The sequence below is a fragment of the Mangifera indica genome, chromosome 4, assembly GCF_011075055.1.
Source record: "Mangifera indica cultivar Alphonso chromosome 4, CATAS_Mindica_2.1, whole genome shotgun sequence".
Lineage (NCBI taxonomy): Eukaryota > Viridiplantae > Streptophyta > Magnoliopsida > Sapindales > Anacardiaceae > Mangifera > Mangifera indica.
Genome location: NC_058140.1, coordinates 1,969,887 through 1,988,631, shown reverse-complemented (window position 1 = coordinate 1,988,631; position 18,745 = coordinate 1,969,887). Strand labels below are relative to the sequence as shown.

At 31.5% G+C, this 18,745-nt stretch overlaps 3 protein-coding genes across 5 annotated transcripts; 1 reads left to right on the top strand and 2 right to left on the bottom strand.

Moving 5' to 3' along the window:
* Positions 1 to 4,346: 4,346 nt before the first annotated feature.
* On the bottom strand, positions 4,347 to 7,873 carry LOC123213528 (zinc finger CCCH domain-containing protein 48-like). Its single transcript, XM_044632984.1, has 7 exons — positions 6,718 to 7,873; positions 6,304 to 6,489; positions 6,086 to 6,187; positions 5,682 to 5,831; positions 5,148 to 5,324; positions 4,783 to 4,877; positions 4,347 to 4,685 (listed from the first exon to the last, which is right to left on the bottom strand). The coding sequence occupies exons 1-7, from the start codon at positions 7,279 to 7,281 to the stop codon at positions 4,595 to 4,597; spliced, it is 1,365 nt and encodes a 454-aa protein (XP_044488919.1). The 5' UTR covers positions 7,282 to 7,873; the 3' UTR covers positions 4,347 to 4,594.
* A 3,468-nt stretch (positions 7,874 to 11,341) lies between these two features.
* Positions 11,342 to 14,008, top strand: LOC123214964. 3 transcript variants are annotated; one of them, XR_006501919.1, is made up of 5 exons: positions 11,342 to 11,803; positions 11,916 to 11,998; positions 12,103 to 12,238; positions 13,657 to 13,764; positions 13,846 to 14,008. XR_006501919.1 is itself a non-coding variant. In XM_044634989.1 (4 exons), the coding sequence occupies exons 1-4, from the start codon at positions 11,765 to 11,767 to the stop codon at positions 13,711 to 13,713; spliced, it is 315 nt and encodes a 104-aa protein (XP_044490924.1). In that variant the 5' UTR covers positions 11,342 to 11,764; the 3' UTR covers positions 13,714 to 14,008. The 3 variants fall into 3 exon arrangements, 1 of the variants encoding a protein (XP_044490924.1); XM_044634989.1 differs by having other exon boundaries at positions 13,657 to 14,008; XR_006501920.1 differs by lacking the exon at positions 12,103 to 12,238 and having other exon boundaries at positions 13,657 to 14,008.
* A 1,120-nt stretch (positions 14,009 to 15,128) lies between these two features.
* LOC123213636 (probable leucine-rich repeat receptor-like protein kinase At1g35710) lies at positions 15,129 to 18,290 on the bottom strand. The gene is made up of 4 exons (XM_044633108.1): positions 17,916 to 18,290; positions 17,392 to 17,706; positions 16,817 to 16,936; positions 15,129 to 15,425 (listed from the first exon to the last, which is right to left on the bottom strand). The coding sequence occupies exons 1-4, from the start codon at positions 18,288 to 18,290 to the stop codon at positions 15,129 to 15,131; spliced, it is 1,107 nt and encodes a 368-aa protein (XP_044489043.1).
* Positions 18,291 to 18,745: the final 455 nt, after the last annotated feature.

Genomic DNA, 18,745 nt, shown 5'->3' with positions numbered 1-18,745 from the left:
CTATCCCAGATGGTTTGTCAGAGGAACAAAAGTTAATCGCAGATTCTTGAATGAATTTCCATAAAAAAAGTTTAAGCTAAATGCAACATTTGAAAAACAATCTATAGTTCAGATATTTAGCTCAGATTTATAATTCAAATTCGTGACTCAATAACAAAATAACGTTGTTTAACAATTACTTAATATAATTCAAAAAGAGTTACAAATCAAGTCCAAACCGAATTGAGATATATATTTAGAGTGTGAGCTAAACTTAGTTGAACTCTCGTTAACTCAAGTTTGGCTTGGTTTAGAAGCAAGTCTAAACTTCTCACTTGAACTCAATTTAAATTCAAATTAAACAAATTTAAACTAAACGAGTTCAAACATAGTTGAATCAATTTTTGAATTCGAACCCAATTTGATTTGGATCCAACTTTACTTTTGCCTTTTTCATGAAAATGAGTCAACCACACAACAAACTACTGTATTAACAACTTGACACAACCAATCCCTCGTCTTCTTTTTTCGTCATCATTTTAGTTATCATTCGAAGAGTTGCTCCTGATAAAAGAACCACGTCAGTGAACAATCATCTATAAATTGTTTTTTTTTTTCATGAGTTAAAAACAAATTTCTTCTTCTTTTTCAGTAAATCCTAATCTCTTTGATCTTTTTGTAGTGATTGGGTAATCTTGAAATGTATCCCACCTTAGAGTATTCATTTTTTTAGTAAGCTTTTGAAAATGAATAAAATTATACATAAACAATAATTTGTATATTAACAATAATATGTCACTATATGATTGGATGGTGACAGTTCATTATTAGTACACAAATTAGTACTTATGATTAGTGCACATATTTTATTGTTTTGGAATGTAACTCCAACTAGGGTTAGATTGGATTCGAGTTGATTATGTCTTGAAAGATGGCTCGACTCAAGCTCATATTTGTTGAGCCAAAGTTAAGCTCAAGTTGGAGCTCTTGGCTCAAGGAGGAACCAAGTCAAACTTGAACTAAACGGAATTCAATTCGATCTAACAAGCAAGCCAACCGTTTTAATTGGCCCAATTCAAGCTTGGTCTAGATTGATTTGAGTCAAGTCTAATGGTTGGTAGATTGATGTTATTTTAGTTAAGTTTTAAGTCCTTTTTTTTATTAGTAAAATGATGTCATTTTGATATTGAACAAAAAATTTGAGTCTCAACCTTTAGTTAAACTATGAGCTTCGAACTCTTTCTTAAGTTAAACTTAAACTTTTCTCAAGACCAATTTGAAGAACTCTCATCGAACTCTCGTCGCTTCTTTATCAATTCAAGTCAAACTCAAGGCCAACTTATATTAGGATTGAGCTTAACTTATATCCAATCCTAACTCTAACCTGCATTTTCAATATAAGTTGGAAGGAGATGATCTTTTTAATATTTAGCAAAATTTTCAGAAAGTGATCAATCCAACTATCTATTATGAAAAAGACTCTAAAGTCCTTTAAAACTCTCTCTATTTTCTTTTTAGTCAATAGCCTATTGGTTCATTCTTATCTTCATATTTTATTTAAAAAGAAAAGTAAATTTATGAAGAAGAGAATTTTTATTTCATCATGGTAATGTAGCATACCAAATAATGAAAAGTAAATTCCATTTGAATTATTGAAACTTTGGGAAAATAAACAAATTAAAATATACAGAGAGAGCAGATTAATCTTCTTGTATTTGGATCTTTCACTAAGCAACAAGAACTTAGTTTCTTTTTTTTTTTTTCCCATGAGTTTGAAACAAGGTTCTTTTTTTTTTTTTAAGTAAACCCTACTTTTTTTTTTTGTAATGATTCTGTAATCTCACAATGCATCCAACCTCAAAGTGACGCATCATTGTATTATTGTATAATATAATTATTTATTCTATTGATAATTTATTTATATCAATTAGTATCGAACCATTTATATATGATATGATAAATTTTACTTTCAATAATGATTTAATTTACTAAAATGTAATATTAGGTGTACAAATAATAAACACTAACTTATTAGTAAACAATGACATATTATCATCTGATTAAATATTATTTTATCTCTAATTTAAAATTATCAGTCATATGGTAACATGTTATTATTTATATTTAAGTTTATTTTTATTATTTATACATATAATTTTATTATTTCATGAAAGTCATTTATCATTTCTCAGTCAATACCATCAAAGCATCTATTCAAAATTTCAACCATGTATTTATGGCTCATGCCCACACTAGCACTTATAATTGGTGATGGGTTGACTGACCCAGTAATTCAAGTCAATTCTCATGCTTTGAATCCTTATGTTTCAGCTTTGATCAATGAGAGGCAAAAGAGGGGATATGGAGAAAGTTCAATGGCAGGCAGTTGAGTTAGTCAAAATGGGGAATTGGAGTGAGGCAAGAGATACAAAAAATGAGATTCTGCAGTTGTTGCAAAACATGACTGGTTTACCCACTTTGGATGATTATAGTAAAAAGGCTCCTTACCAAACATACTTGGTAACTAATCTTATGAATATTGCTGAGGTTAAAAGGGCCTTGGGGGCCAAAGAAAGCATAGTTTTTGACACATGAAATCCAAGGTGCTATTGTATCAAGGGTACTTTGAATTGAGAGATGGGCCGGTGTCAACTGAGGCTTGGGTGAAGACAATGAAATGGGAAGGTATTGAGAGGTTTTTGATGGCAGAAAGAAAAGTCTGACGAGTTAATGAAGAGCTTGCTGGGTGGGTACAGAAATGGGGGAGTCTGAGCAATGTTGTTTTGTTTGGTGCTGGGCATCTTCCGCCTGCTGACCAGCCACTTCAACTCACAGACAATGATGGAAGAGTGGGTTCTTCGAAAAAAGGCTTGTTTGACAATAGCCAATAAGGAACCCCTCATAAAATTTCTTTCCCTCTTCATATTTAGCATTTAATAAAAATATATGCATAAAGAAGGATATGTCATTATATGATTTAATTTTAACTATTTAATCATATAATGATATGTTGTTGTTTGTGTATAAAGTTGAGCACATAATATTACCTTTTAGCATTTTGAGTAATGATCTTGTTACTTAAATTATCATTAAATGGTTTTGGTTAGTTGAATTTCCTCCAAAATGAAGGCACCCAACTCCTCAATTATCAATTTTTGATGCTTCAACATAAAAATTATATAAGTGTGTATCTATTTGTATATTAAAATTAAGGATGCATAATTTTATTGTTAATTAAAACATATTAAATGCAAATTAGAATAATATATAACAAAATGAAAATGCATTCCTATGGAATGAGGCATGCCTTCCCAACAATTAGGATTTGACCGAATCTCGATATTAGTATAATATCATGTTAATATCATTGTAATAATTTGACCCGATTGTTGAATTGTGATTTGATACAAGTTGATCTAATCATTAGTTTAAATCAATTTAAAACTTTTGAACTATATTTGGTCATTAGATCTTGATTGAATTAATTGAATCGACTATTTCAATTTGAGTTTTGAAATAAAGAAAATGAGAAGCATGTGGTCTTCATTCTTATCTTCAAATCTCCACAAAATCAAAAAAAAAAAACATTAAATTTATGAAGAAGAAAAATTTTATTTCCTGAAGTTAATGTAGCATTCCAACTAAGAGAATATAACTATTCAAGAGAGACAAGATACATAACCTTCCCAATTAAGGTTTAAATATTATTATTATTATTATTAATTGTAATTTGTCATTGTCTTAATCTCTTGATAATAACAAATATTCCATTTGATTTATTGAAACATTGGGAAAAAAAGAAATTAAAATATATAGAGAGAAAGCTAGATGTATCTTCGTGTACTGGTGTCTTTCACAAGCAACAAATACTTAGATAGCTTTTGGTTCTATACATTTTTAATTCTTTTATTTTATTATACCATTTTAGCCAAATTTTTAACTTTGTACCAATTGTATCCTCATTCTTAATCTTAGAATCTTAACTTCTCAAACTTGACAAACTCGAACTCAAATTGAGAATTATGCATTCAATGGCTAGCTAGAATTCAGATTGAATTCACACATAGTTCATGATTCTTACAGCATAAATGTTTACCTATAAACATATGTTGTTGAGAAGGATAAAAAAAATCTCACAAGGAAAGAGAAAAGAGGCAAATGCATACACAATCGCATGAAACGCTTCTTATAACAAGTTAATATCGTAATATTAAGGTCTCGATAAAAAAACCTACCTTTAAAATTTGCTACGCTGGGAAGGAGTAATCTTGATGACAAGTCCAAGGAAGACATCATCATCCATAGGTAAATGGAATAGAAGTGAACAGTATTGTCAACAATGCAAAAGCTACACCATGGAATGAATGAGATGGCTAACAACGTAATTTTATTCCAGTATTAAATTATACAATTCTACAAACATTTGAACAGACTGAAAAGCAGAATCCATGAAAAAAATTAGAAAAAATCACCAAGGATTAAAAACCCAGTGTTAAGTTCTTTCTATGCCTCTTCATATACAGCCAAACTCTGCAATTTATACAGCAACTTGTTTCTTGTACAAATTTTAATGAGAAGGCTCATCCACTTGACTTTGCCAGCAACTTCCATACGCTTAACATCCTGGTTCCATCACCAGTGAAAATGAGGCCATCAGGACCAACCTGAATGTCTCTAACTTCCCGTTTTGAAAATATACTCGCCCTCTTAGTGAACAGAAAAAAGTTGCAATTTGTTAACCTAAAGGAAATATATATGTCAGCTAGCAAATTATTCTTATAAATTAAAGAAGAAGATACTGACAATGGTAAATCATATAGGTGAACAGAATTATCGTTACAAGCGCACAATAATACTGGTTGTCCAAAATCATTCAACCCACAAAGCGCAAGCAGACCCTGCAGCAAACATATTACAAGATTACAGTCAATTAATGAACTAAACATCAAAGCTATTAAAGCCACAGAGAAGGCAGAAGATGGAAAATGGGAGATGGTATATTTTTATTAAATCCTAAAACTATAATGCATCACATATAATAGACCTGGCGGCAAATATACAAAGTAGGAACTAGAGTAAAGAAGCCTAACGGTTCAAGTGTGGAAAGAAATGCACATACAAACAAAATCATACGGTTAAAAAAAAAAAATGACCATGAAACCACATACATGATCTTCGTTATGTGTATGGGCTACTTCAAAGTTGCCTCCCACAACACCCCAAACTTTTATAGTCTTGTCCAATGAATAGGATAACAAAAATTTATCCCAGCATAGAAGAGACATTGGTGCATCAGTATGACCATCTAGTGTCATAACAGACTGTAGAGTATCAAGATCCCAAACCTAGTTTAAGAAAGGAAGACAAGAGAGAGAGATTAGCACATGAGGAAATATGTATAACCAAAATACTAGTTAAACGAAAGTTCAACATTAGAGGTATATTAAAATAAAATTTTAAAAAGAACGCATCTGCTCAATGGAATGATATATAGCATCAGCCTAGAACCCAAAGAAAAATCAATAAGAAAAATAAATTATCCCTATCAGAGCCAATATAAATAGATTACTCCGTGAGTAAAAAGGGCAGTACCACATTATATAGACTTCTAAAATAACACAGCCTTGGGTATTTATTTAAGGCATCCACCTTCTAATAACCAATCATAACACTTGAAGATAATCTTAAAAATGACAACTTACCCTTATTGTATTGTCCATGGAACCAGTGCAAAGCATATTGCATCCAACAGTTAAACATGTCACAGAGTGAGAGTGGCCTCTTAGAGATCCAACATGATGAAAAGGATTCTTAGCTCCAGGACTGCCTTTCCATGCAAAAATACCACCATCCTGCAATACCAAATGAAATAATCAACTTTCCAGACCACTGTAATGACCAAAAAAGATGATGACGAAATTCAAATGGCTAATGACATCCACCCTTGTGATTTTCATGTTAAACTAAAAAAAGGGCATGCCATAAAATTTGTTGAATAAAAACATAGATGATAGTTTTCCTTCCGTAAGATCAACAAAACTTACATTAATAATGAGCACACAAAAACATTTCAATTGTAAAAAAGAATCTAAATTGTTCAAGTTACCTGTGCTCCAGCAAAGAGCATTTCATTAGCAACAACCAGGCAATAAACTTGGCCAACTGGTTCATTAAGGATAAATTCTGATGATGACTCAATATTCCATGCCTACAACATCACAAACAAATGCAGAATTAACATTGAGCACAAAACTATAAAGGTTTAAAGGGGGAACAGATTATAATAAAGGAAACCAAAAAATATATATTTAGCTACAGGCTAACCCTGACAAGATTGGGCATGCCTATAAAGACCCATGGCCCCTCACAAATCAAGCAGCCAACTTCATCACCAAGATAGATTACATTGGCACATTGACCAGTATGACAGTCCCAAACTCGTACTGTTCCATCTTTACTACCTGAATAAAGCTTGTCTGACCCTAAAGGAAGGGCAATCCCACTGACAGCCTGTCAATTAGCATTTAAATGTTTAATATTCCATAAGTTTTCTTAAAATCATAAATAAAGGAAAAAAAGTGTAAAAGCATAATTAAAAAAATAAGTAGTTGGCCGGACAATATATCCATTAACCATTCAAGGAGCTGGTACACATTTGTTAAATTTATCTCCTTCCTTCAAGGCCAAACAGAATTTTAAAACAACCCTGAAAAAACATATCAGTGATCACAAGCTTACCTTCTGGTGCCCATCAAGCTTTGCCAGCATTGAGATCCCATTCCCGCAAAACCGTGAATGCATAAACCGGCAGTTATCACCTTTCATACAATTTCCAGATAGCCAGTATTCACAGACCTTTGGTGGAGTCTTCAAAGTACTTATCTTGTTTCCAGACTCAACACTTCCAGAAGAAGAAGCCAAGGAGTTCTTAGGTCTGTTATGATTGGGGGTCTTTCTGATTCCATCTTTTGAGCCACTCAAAGTCCACAAATTCTTCCTGCCACTAAAGTTGGTATTCTTCTTTGGCCAGTCTTTAGGTAAAGCGCTTGAAAGTTCAGTCAGGATTGGTGGTTGTGAATGTAAAAACCTACAGGGGTTTCTGTTGCACTTTCCAACCAGATTGAATTTACATAATGCACGGTTAGCAGGCTGTCCTTCCCTTTGATATGGGCACCTTGACCTCCATACTATAATAAAGAAGGATATAGAGAGAGAATCAATGGATAACAAAGACATATTAACCATTCCTTCAAAGACAATCCAAATCCCATCGAAGATCCAAATTTCAGAAGCTAATCCCATAATCTCTATCTGTTAATCAGTAACAAGCAAGGAAAACTAAATTTCCAAGGGAACCAGGCCCAATAACATACAGGAACGCATGACGAAGAACCCAATTGCATCGACTCCTTTGATGCTTCCATTGGAAGAAATAAATTAAAAAAACCCTAACCCTACCCAAAAAGTAAAACTAAATGTAGATCAGCAGTAATCGAAATCTTGAAGAGTAATCTTGATATTCCACGTATTAAAAACTTCAATCTCCAATCCTTATCTCCCTAACCAACCGCAACGCATCAAGATCAGCAGTAATCGAAATCTTGAATATCTCCTTAACCAACCTCAACGGATGAACATAAAACTCTAAAACCAAAGCTATGAAAAAGAATAATAATAAAAAGAGAAGAGAACCCTAATACGCGTCCAAGCTTGATTATAGCTTCTTTGATGTCCATTCTACAAATAAACCGCAAGTAATAACTACGCAGCCTTGATTGAGAGGGAGATATGGCAACAAACCTGAGATTTCAAGAAGTCGAACTCTGAGAATCTTGAAAATAAATGAAAGATTTTAGAGCACGAAAAAGTAGAACTCAGAGAATTTTGAAAAAAATAGAAGGCGAATGTCTTTATGATCTCGGAAGGGCGGACACATACATATAGAGATTCACTTGGGTAGCCGTTGCTTTGACGAATTCCGTTTGGAATGCGAAAACGAGTCCCAGATGTATGACACGTAATCACATGCTTAACTGCTCCCAATTTCAAATCCTATTCTAATTCCAATTCAATATCAATTTTATAAGACAAAATAATCTCTAATAATTAATTTTTTATTTTTATTTTTAATAAATTTTACAACAATTTATTTTAAATTAACGGAAAATTTCAATGCCTACTGAGTGTATTCAAGCCCATCCAAATTTTTTTTTTTTCATGAGTTATAAAATCAAGGATTGTTTTTTAATCCCTAATCTGTTTGATTTTTTGTAGTGATTCTTTAATCTCAAAATGGATCCAATCTCAGAGTGTTTATTTTTTTTAGTGAGGTTTCGAAAATGAGCAAAATTATAAATGTTAATAATGAGAAATAATTTATATATTAACAATTATGTATTACAATGTAATTGAGTAATGATATATTCTTGTTAATATAAAAATTAGTATTTATGGTTAATGTACGTAATTTTATTATTTGGAAATATAATTCCAATTAAGATTAGACCGGTTAAGTTTCAAGTTATTTTTCTGACTAATAAAATAATATCATTTTGATATTGTTCAACAAATTTAAGTTTCAAACTTTTCTCTGAATTGAACTTAAATTTTCTTTAAGAGTAATTCGAAAAACTCAAATCGAACTATCGTCGTTGTTTTATTGATTCAGGCCAAACTCATAACCGATTTATGTTCGAGCTCAACTCAACATAGTATCTTAGTCTAACTATTTAAGTGGCAAGGAGATGATATTTTTAATATTTTGCAAAATTTTTCTTAAAGTAATCAATCCAATTATTTATCATGAAAAGTCTCCAAAATCTTTTAAACTCTTTCTGTTTTCTTTTTAGTGAATCGCCTATTGGTTTTTAGTAAATGGACTTATTAATAGACATATTATGAGGACCAGTCTCACCTGTGGCATAGCCCATACCCCCTTTTTTGACACAATCCGTAAGATTACAAGCTTGTGTTAAGCCTATGGACCATGCAAGTTGCATTGGAAGTCTTGAGGTAAGACTTGTGGGTCAGTTTAACATAAACTTTTTAAAATATTAAAATATTAATTAAATATACTAGAAATTTCGATTTATAAAACATGAATTAAAAAATTCACATATATTTTCCCACCCACCTACCTTTTTCTAGAAAAAGTTAAAATATTCTGTTTTTCACTTATTCGATCTAAAAAATTAAATATGTTTTCATTCTAATATAGATTTGATGTAAATAAATCATTTTTATAGTAAATTAAATACAAAACAACAACAAAAACTATAAAAACTTATAAATTAACAAAGGTATAATCAATTTAACAGACTAAGTTTTTAAGGTTAAGAATTAGGGTAAACTGAGTATGAAATTGAAGTTTCAGCAAAAAAAATATAATAAAAAAATGAGATTAAAAAGGTATAGGATAAAAAAAGGGGCTAAAATTATTAATTTCCTAACCATAATAGCGCAAAATAGGCACCATTGTAAATAACATATTCGAATTTGAGAGATAAATAGGGTTAGACCAAACTAAGCTGTCAGTGAATGATTAAATTTTATTCAAGTTTGACTTATAACTCAATTCAAATTATGTAAACTAATTGTAAAAATGAGTTTGTTTTTATTATTATTGAGTAAAATAACATCGTTTTGTTAATGAGCTATAAATATGAGTTACAAATCTAAGCTAAAACTCTAAACTACGATTTCGAGTCTTGAACTCAAAGCAAGCTTTGAACTTCAAACTTAAGGATTGAGTCAAATTCAAACTATTTTTAACTTTGACATGACAAACTTGATTGATCCCATTTTACCAAACTCAAGCTAATAAATGTTGGGGTTCAATCGGCTTGCATCCACCTATAGTGATAAACAAATCCTATATTTATCTACCTTTCGTTATACATGGTTTTCCATAATCTAGCAAATTACTAGTTTCTAAGTTAAAACATAAGAGTTTAAATATGAATAAATTTGATCCAAACCGAATATAGGGCCAATTAGAGTTTGAATTGAATTCGAATTATACTAAGCTTGAACTTATTTAAATTGACATACTATATCATTAGATAATCACTGATGAGATGAATAATATCATTAAAAAATCACGTGAGTCCCGTATGGGATTAAAACATGCTAAAATATCCGAATAATTTTTTTTAGAGATGCATGTACTTATTTAAAATTAATTAATTATATGTTAAAACATCATAAATAATACTTAAATTTATAATTTTTATTGTTTTTTAATTGTATAATTAGGGTTGAATAAATTTGAGTTGAATTGAGCCATACTAAATCTTGAAAAAAATAAATTTGAATTCAACTCAAATTTGAAATGATTAATTCGAGTTTAAACTTAAATAGGTTTGAATGATGCACGTCATGTTAAAAAAAAATAATTAGAGAAGAAAAATATTATAGTTATTATGCAATGAAATCAATGTGTTTTTGAACTAGAATTGAGTTGTTTTATTGAAGCCTCAATGTAAGTTTAATTTATTCATACCAAATATAGATTCAAATTTTGAGTCAATTATGTTTGAATCTATCATGAAAGACGGTTGAAATAGTATTTTAAAATTATAAAATATAGTCAAATTATAATCTAATTTATTTTTTTCAAATATATAGTCAAATTATAATTATAAAATTATGAAATACAATCTAATTTCCATTTTTCTAATGATTACAGAAACAATTGTATTTTTGTTAAAATTTAGTGAACGCACACATATCAATTTTCACTAGGTCTAGATAACCTTACACCTTAAAACAAAACAATTAAGCAAAACAATCTTAATTTTATGATCTTTTTAATAGGAAAATTTGACAATTTTATAAATTGAATGGAAAAATTTAAAAGCTTAATATTTTTAATTAATAAAATTAATATGTATTTATTTTTTGTATATAATTTATGTATTAATTGATATTTATTATATAATTAGATAATTTTAAATTAAAAATAAAACAATATCCAATTATATAATGATATATCATCTATGTATATAAATTATGTATTTAAAAAAGGTAAATATAATATTATTAATTTTTAATTCATTTTTTATGTAATTTAATAATATTATTTACATAATTTTGTATACAAATAAAATATGTCATCATATGATTGAATATTGTTTTATCTATAATTTTTAATTATTTAATTATATGATGAAACTATATTATTTATGTATAATATTATATATATATATAATATTATTTTATATAATTTAAGTATATGGATAAAATAAAATAATATTTAATTATATAATAATATATTATTTATTTATTTAAATTATATATGAGAAAAATGTAATAGCGATCAGTAATGATATGAGATATTGTATTAACGGCTAGGCACCTGCGCCGTCTTAGTGGTGTTCGCATAGGTCTGTTCACTATATCTCCACCTCCCAACAAATCCATCGCATAGGTCTGACCAGTTGCCACAAAAACCTAGTAACGTCAACTTCTCGAACCGAATAGACCCGAACTTGACCCGTTTTACAGTGATGCTAGCTTCTCTTGCCTCTTGATAAGTCTCTTCTTCTTCACTTTCTCTTTTTCACCCTTCATCGCGATTGACAACTTAAATCAAGTCTATTTTTACTTGTCACTTGAACCTTCTTTTTAAATTTTCTCGCAATAAATTCAAAATTGTCCGTACAAAAACTTGAAAAAAAAAATTTAACGTTCCTCGATTCAACTCTTTAATTGATGCTCTTGATTGTGTGTTTCAGCAGGTTTTGTTGTTGAGGCATGCTCAAATCTTCTACTTGCTTCGTTTCAAATGGCTCTTGCAATTGCGCTTACACAATCATGTGTTTTGGTAATTTAATACATAATTTTTTTTCCTTTTCCCGTATTTATATAAATTATTAATGCTATGAAATGAATTTAATTAGTGATGCTTTTAGTAATCAGAGAATCAATTTTTGTAGTGTTTTAGTACGAGACAGTTGAGAAGTGCTATAATCTTTCAAGCAAAGAGAGGATGCCGAAATGTTTTGGGTAGAGAGATGAGGTAATATGTGTGATATTTCTCATTTCAGATGAAGAACAGTTACGGTTTTGGATTCATGTTTTTATTAGTAATGACTTGTTTGAAATTGACTTTACTTGTTGAAGGTTTACTAACTTCTTAGTGTCTAAAGTATCGAGAATATGTTATCCATCAAAGCATATATATGCTGAAAAAACGTTGGTGCAAGTAGACAGTTATGACTCGAAAAGCTTATTGGATCAGTCTAAATTGTTTAATAAGGTAAACACGTATGTCTGTCAATTGGCAATGGTGTGTTTGCTGTGTTGATTGTTTATTGTGATAAATATTGAAATTATATTTTTGCTTTATTGAGTACAGTATATGTCAGTGAAAAGTCATGTTGTTGTAATCCTTAGGAGAAATCACATGTTTTTGTTGTTCTGATAATTCTGTCTTCATTTATGGTTATGCGTGACTTGTTAAGGTCTCCAGCATAGATTTTAACTAGTAACACGTGCTCATGTGATTCTGCTTCATGTGTTGACTTTCGGCAAAATTATAATGCAGGTGCATTCTCTCTTGTAGTCGACTTCTTTCTTAGTTTCTTCCTTGGCTCATTTATGTTATATATATGGATGAAGTTTTATAAACATCATTATCTTAAAATATGGATGTGAAGGTTTTTGGATAGAATATATTTACCAGTCAACATTTTTAAGGATATATAAGTTTGATTATTTTCTATAAGTAGATGCTTGAGACAATGAGGTGTATAAAGCATACAACCCTGAGATTGTTAACATCTCTAATATCCATACAGTTTCAATGAATTTTAATGGTGCATACATAAAGTGGAATTAAGTGCCTAGTTCTGCATTTTGTTAGGCCCAATATAGTTTTTCAATTGTTTCTTGGTTTATGGGAATTATTATTGCTGCTGCTGTTGTTCTATTGTTATTCTTTGTGATTAATCTTTGGCGTTGGTTTTTGTAAGGTATTCCTGTTATCAAAGTAACTGTTCATAAATTGCAATTCAGTTGCCTTTAGGTACTGGTTCTAATTGGTTATAATAGTCTTAATTATTTAATTGAGAGTGTAGGAGGTGAAAAGCTATCTGCTATGAATATTAAAGATGTTATGGATGATTTCGATGTTTCCTTGGCTTGTAAGAGGTTTCCATCCATCATTCTGGGTGACTCTCCTTCAGTTCAGTTGTATGATGAGACTAAGTATAGCTCTTAAATGAGTAATCTTTTAGTAGCTCAAAGTGCATTTCTCCGTGATTCTATAGGTGAGAATTGGGACATAGATTTTGATAGTTTCTTTGAAGCATGACCTTCTCTGTGCCCTGCCTCTCCAAATGTGATCTCTTCCTTTTTTGGGGAAGAAAATTCTATTAATTTGCCTTTATCTTCTCAGTTTGTGCCTTTGAACATTGAAGAAAATTCAAATATTCCTGTTACTGTGGATGAATCTTCATACAGTAAGCCTGTTTTTCCACCAAGTGCTGCACCTGTTGAGTTATGGCTTGAGAGATGTATTAGTTGTGTCCCTGGCTTAAAAGGCTCCCTGTCAGTTGGAAATCTGTGGCTTTCACACTGTTGATTCTTTTGGACATTGTCCAGAAATTGCCTTTTAGATTTCTTACATTTAGAAGAAAGACTTGGTTTCACATTGCTCTTTTTGTTTCCATGCAGGAAACTGCTGCAACATTTTCCTCAGACCTATGCAGATTTACAGAATTCTCAAATTGACATTAAAGACGGACAACACTTTACCTTTGTTTAAAATGTTTTATCTTCCAGGTAATTGGATGTACCCTCAAAATTTTACTTATGTCATGACAGCAGACACAAGTGGTTAGACATTTTTGCCTCGTCTTCCAGATACTTCATAATGAGTCTCCAGGGTAATCCAGGTAGTGTGGTAGTTGACTTTAATAAGGTGATCAACTTTAGCTTCTATATAAATCAACAGAAGTTAAAAATAATGTGTTCGAAACAATGTTCAGGCAATCAAACACGTATAAAGTCTTGCTGCTTTTAATAAGCATGCATGTTTATTTGACATCCAGTGATGATATATTGAATTTGATGTATGGTTGTTGAAGATTATCATAGTAACTGATGTAGGAAGTATAGGACTGGTCTAACGTTATTATGTCTCTGATATAATTATCTTAGAGATATATTTGTCAAGAATTTTTTTTTAAGTTCTATTTTGTGGTGAGTTGTTTTAGACTTTAATTTGTATTTGATTAGAACTAAGACTCTATTCTTTAAGCGACTTCAGTTGTTATTGTTGACATGCTTAATTGGTAAGTAAATGTGATTATTAGTTTTCACTTGGGATTTTCCGTCTCTCTCATAATTTTCTGGTTTTCTTCCAGTTCTTGCTGTTTTCTCTAGTTTGTTCTTTATCTTTCTTCTGTATTTCCTCTATCTCTACTAATCTTTCCATTCTTTATCTCTACTACTGCATTAGTAACTCACCATTACAAACTTCCTTTTCACTGTTATTAACTGAGTACATAGAAATTATTTGATCTGTGGGGATTTATGTACTCATTAGTATCAGCTTTAGCTAATGTTCTATATTGTTCATTATGTTTATTAGGTGAATGTATCTTTTTATTGTGCATATTGTTATTACTTCATCTCTATATCTGATGTGTTATCCTGTTATCTTAAATATGTTATAGCTCTCAGCACATCTGCCTTTCAATGCTTGGATTTTTGTGGTATTGTCCCCAAGGTAAAAGGCATCTTGATCTTCTTTAGCAAAGCCCAAATGTGCAATTTGATTATTTCATCAACCAATATCTCATTTAGGTTAAGATGCATAAATAATGTAACCTTATATTAACTTTGATTTGCATTAGTTGACTTCTGTAGCATTGATTGGATAACATTAGATTGAGCGGCAATCCAATCCCATCATAGACACAAAAACTTAACTCACTGAAAGGAAAAGACAAATGAAAGTTCCTGGAAAAATACAAGTTGTGTTCATTGAAGATTGATTGAAAAAAACATTGTTTAAACAGGTCATTATATAGGAACAAAAAGAACCCAAATTTGAGTATACAATGGTGACTTTTCCCTTCCCAAAGCTCAGCCAACCCTTGGTTGGCTGCTCATGTTGATAAGGATTCATGTACAAGAGGCTATCATAACCCTTGGACTCCCTTAGCTCCACTTGCAAGAATATTGTAGAATCGGACTAAAACCTTGGCCGCTGCATCCCGTGGCCCGAACTCCCTTTCTACACTGCAGGATGATGGGTTGAACACCCCTATATATTGCTGTTGCATACCTTGAACCTCACCTGAACTTGCGTTCACACTGCTGTGTGCTTGCGGATTGCACTGCAACAACCCCCTTGCTGTGCTCGCATTAGTTGGCCCAAGAAATAAATACTCAACAAGAGTGAAGTAGCGAGTGACACATAAAATCACAATCATATACTTAAACAACAAGTAATAATTCAATACAAGCAAAAGAAATTGTTAATTGTACTTAAATGAATAATCACATGCACTTGTTATAGCAAGACAGATTGTGCACATAAAAACCAAATGAATATTTATAGTTTGTCAAATACTTAACAACAAGTAAACAAGGTCAGAGGTTCAAGCCCTCTTTCTAGCGAAGTCAAGTTTTACGAAGGGAAAAAAAAACAATAGATAAATAAGAACCATATGCTCTTGCATAATAGTCTGGAACCCGAAAAAAGTTGCTTATTGAATTGCTACTAAAATAAAAATCTACAATTTATACAAAAGCTTGAAGTTTTTGTGGAGACATTTGTACCACAACTTCTACTCCAAAAGACTACTCTTCAATGCAATAATCAACTCTTCAAAGTCTGAGAATTAAAAAACAAAGCATGCTTTCAATAGCCTTGTAGCTAGCTATATTCATTATGATAAAAAAAAATAATAATAAAGCTGAATCTGACAATAAGAGGATTGGAGCACTTACAAATTTGAGGAGCAACTTTCAATTTCTAATTTCTTCTTCTTCTATGTCCTCTATTTAGTCTTCTCACATTTCTTGGATGCTCTCTTTCAATCAGTCTCACAAAAAATTGAGGTTTTCTTGTTGTAAACACAATGTAAGTAATAGATATACCGATTACAAATCCAAATCCGTAACCCATCAAAGCAATTTTCCAATCAAACCAGTTTGAAACATCGCTATCGTCTTGGTCTATTATTGGTGATGCCTTATCATTGTCACATTTGTCAAACAATGGTGGTCCACACAAGCCTAAATTTCCAATGTAGGAATCATTTTGAAATGTATCAAATTGACATCCTTGAGGTATACTTCCCACAAGATGGTTGTAGGACAAGTTTAACACTAAAAAAAATGTTAGACTTGCTAATTGTATAGGAATCTTTCCAAGAAGTTTGGTTGAAAGAGAGATCTAATGATTCAACTTGCGACAAATTTTTCAATGATGAAGGTATTTCACCAGTTAAGTTATTACGAGACAAGTTGAGCAATCTGAGTGATTTGAGTTGTCAAATCACTTTTGGAATTTTCCCTTCAAACAGATTGTTAGAAAGATCTATGCTTGTAAAAATTGATAAAATCTTTTCTATTTGGGTTTCGACACCCTTTACACACAACGTTATTGAATAATATGAACCATAATTTGAATGCATGTAATCGAGAGTGACAACAATCATGTCTCCTTTCATCATACGTTTAAAGCTATTAAAAAAACTTGCTGGTAGAATACCCGAAAAATGATTGTGAGAGAGGTCCAGTACTCGTAAGTAATTGAAGAAAAATCTTGTGCTGGAATTGCCAATGGGACCATGAAATTGATTACATCTCAAACAAGTACCTTAAGACTTTGAAAATTTACTAACCAATTCGGAAAGCTATCATTAATCCTGTTATTTCCGACATCAAGGATATTCAGATCTTGACAATTAACCAAAGATGATGGTAATGGTCCCTCTAACTGATTGTCATTAAGCATAAGAGCTGTCATACGACATTGATTGGGAAACGTCAGAATCCTTTGCTGCCATGGAAGTTGTTCATTGCCAAATTCAAAAACTCGAGCGTTACATTGTTGTTCACAAGACACTGTGGAATGTTTCCACAAAAGTCATTATGGGACAACTCAAAAGATTGAAGTGCGCTCAAATTACAATATGATGGAGAGATTTCTCCTGTCAGATCATTGTTTGAGACTGAGAAGAAAAAAAGCTGAGTTGGTAGATCCATAAGTTGTCCTCGGAGTAAGTTGGATGAAAGGTCTAGTACTTGCAAACTTGAATTACTTGTGAAAATCGGGACTTCAGTTATGCTACATGAAGATAAAATAACTCGTACAAGCTAGGGCAAGATGACCTTTCCTGTTGATGACAAAAACGCATTATATGAAAGATTAATACTCGATAGATTTTTTACCTTTGAAAGCATCTCCAACTGCACATTGCCACTGAAGTTATTTTTTGCAAGTGCTAGATTTGTGAGATCCAAAAGTTGAAAAATTGAATATGGAATTGGACCGTGAATCTTGTTATCACTCAAATCAACTTGACGTATTGGACCAGGCTGCTGGAACTGCTTAATCGAACCTGTGAGTTTATTGTGGGAAAGATCTAAACTTTCCAAAGATGGCAGAGTAAACAACCAGGCCGGAACTCTGCCCCTCATAAGATTATTATTTAAGTAGATGACACGTAGATATGAAAGATCACTTATCTGACTTGGAAACTGACCCTGAAATTGAATATGAGAAAGCTCAAATGAAGAAGTCCATTCAGGGTGACTACTGATGTTGGCAACTGACCATTGAAATTATTAGAGAAGAGATCTATACTCTCTAATTTACTAAGATTACCCAAAACATCTGGAAAATTTTTGGAAAAATTATTAAATGCAAGAGATAGCCAAGTGAGCCGGACAAGTTTAGATAATGAAGTTGGGACTTGACCAGTAAAACCGTTGCCTGACAAATCTATATAGGTGAATTCTGTAAGGTTTTCGAGTGATGGTGGAAGTGACCCATTGAAATTGCAATCACCCACTGATAGATAATTTAAGTGCACAAGATTGTCAAATATGTTAGGTAATTTTCCTGATAAACTTTGGAGAGAGAGATCCAATACTCTGAGAGGACTGCTCTTATTAAACTCTGGCATAATACTTGTCATGTCTCTATTTGATGATATTCTTAGCCTCTGGAGAAATGGAAACAGAAAAATTTCATTTGGAAACCTGCCTTGCATCTGAGTATCCCAAAGGTTGAGAGATATCAAAGAAGAAGACAGGTTTACCAAAGAACCAACTGATACAGTAGACATGTCAACAGAGTTAAGATGAAGATGTCTTATTTGTTGAGAATTTTTCAGAAAAAATTAAACTCGACTTCTCATCTTCAGCAGCGGGCAGAAACGTGCGGTGAATGTAAGGGACGTTTTGGGAAGGCAAACGGATGCCGTTTTGGGTGAATCAAATATGGATTTAAAGCTTATTAAGTCTAGTTTTAAATGGTGCAAGTTTCAGGTTCATTGAAGTTTTCTAAAGAAAGTTATAGCTATTTTAGTAACAGCTGCGCAGAAATAATATCTGCTGTTTAGACTTTTATTCTGCACGTTTTTTTTAAAGGTTAATAGCTGATGTTTAGGTATATAAAAAGACTTGTAATCAGTTGTTATGTGTGTGGATTTATGAAGTGAATATATAGAAATAAAAGCTTTGAAGTTAACTTTTTCCTTCTTCCTCATTTGTGTTAAGAATCCATACTTGTAACTCATCA

What these genes read in the sequence shown, in the direction of transcription:
- LOC123213528 (XM_044632984.1), bottom strand. Translation starts at nt 7,281, where the DNA reads ATGGGATTAGCTTCTGAAATTTGGATCTTCGATGGGATTTGGATTGTC. An exon ending in GCATGCCCAATCTTGTCAGG is followed by an intron (nt 6,188 to 6,303) that starts GTTAGCCTGTAG and finishes GTGATGTTGTAG; the next exon opens with GCATGGAATATTGAGTCATC. An exon ending in CACCTATATGATTTACCATT is followed by an intron (nt 4,686 to 4,782) that starts GTCAGTATCTTC and finishes CTGTTCACTAAG; the next exon opens with AGGGCGAGTATATTTTCAAA.
- LOC123214964 (XM_044634989.1), top strand. Translation starts at nt 11,765, where the DNA reads ATGGCTCTTGCAATTGCGCTTACACAATCATGTGTTTTG. An exon ending in TTACACAATCATGTGTTTTG is followed by an intron (nt 11,804 to 11,915) that starts GTAATTTAATAC and finishes CAATTTTTGTAG; the next exon opens with TGTTTTAGTACGAGACAGTT. An exon ending in GTTTTGGGTAGAGAGATGAG is followed by an intron (nt 11,999 to 12,102) that starts GTAATATGTGTG and finishes TACTTGTTGAAG; the next exon opens with GTTTACTAACTTCTTAGTGT.
- LOC123213636 (XM_044633108.1), bottom strand. Translation starts at nt 18,290, where the DNA reads ATGTCTACTGTATCAGTTGGTTCTTTGGTAAACCTGTCTTCTTCTTTG. An exon ending in GCAACGGTTTTACTGGTCAA is followed by an intron (nt 17,707 to 17,915) that starts GTCCCAACTTCA and finishes ATTCAATTTCAG; the next exon opens with GGTCAGTTTCCAAGTCAGAT. An exon ending in AGTTGGAGATGCTTTCAAAG is followed by an intron (nt 16,937 to 17,391) that starts GTAAAAAATCTA and finishes AATGACAATCAG; the next exon opens with TTAGAGGGACCATTACCATC.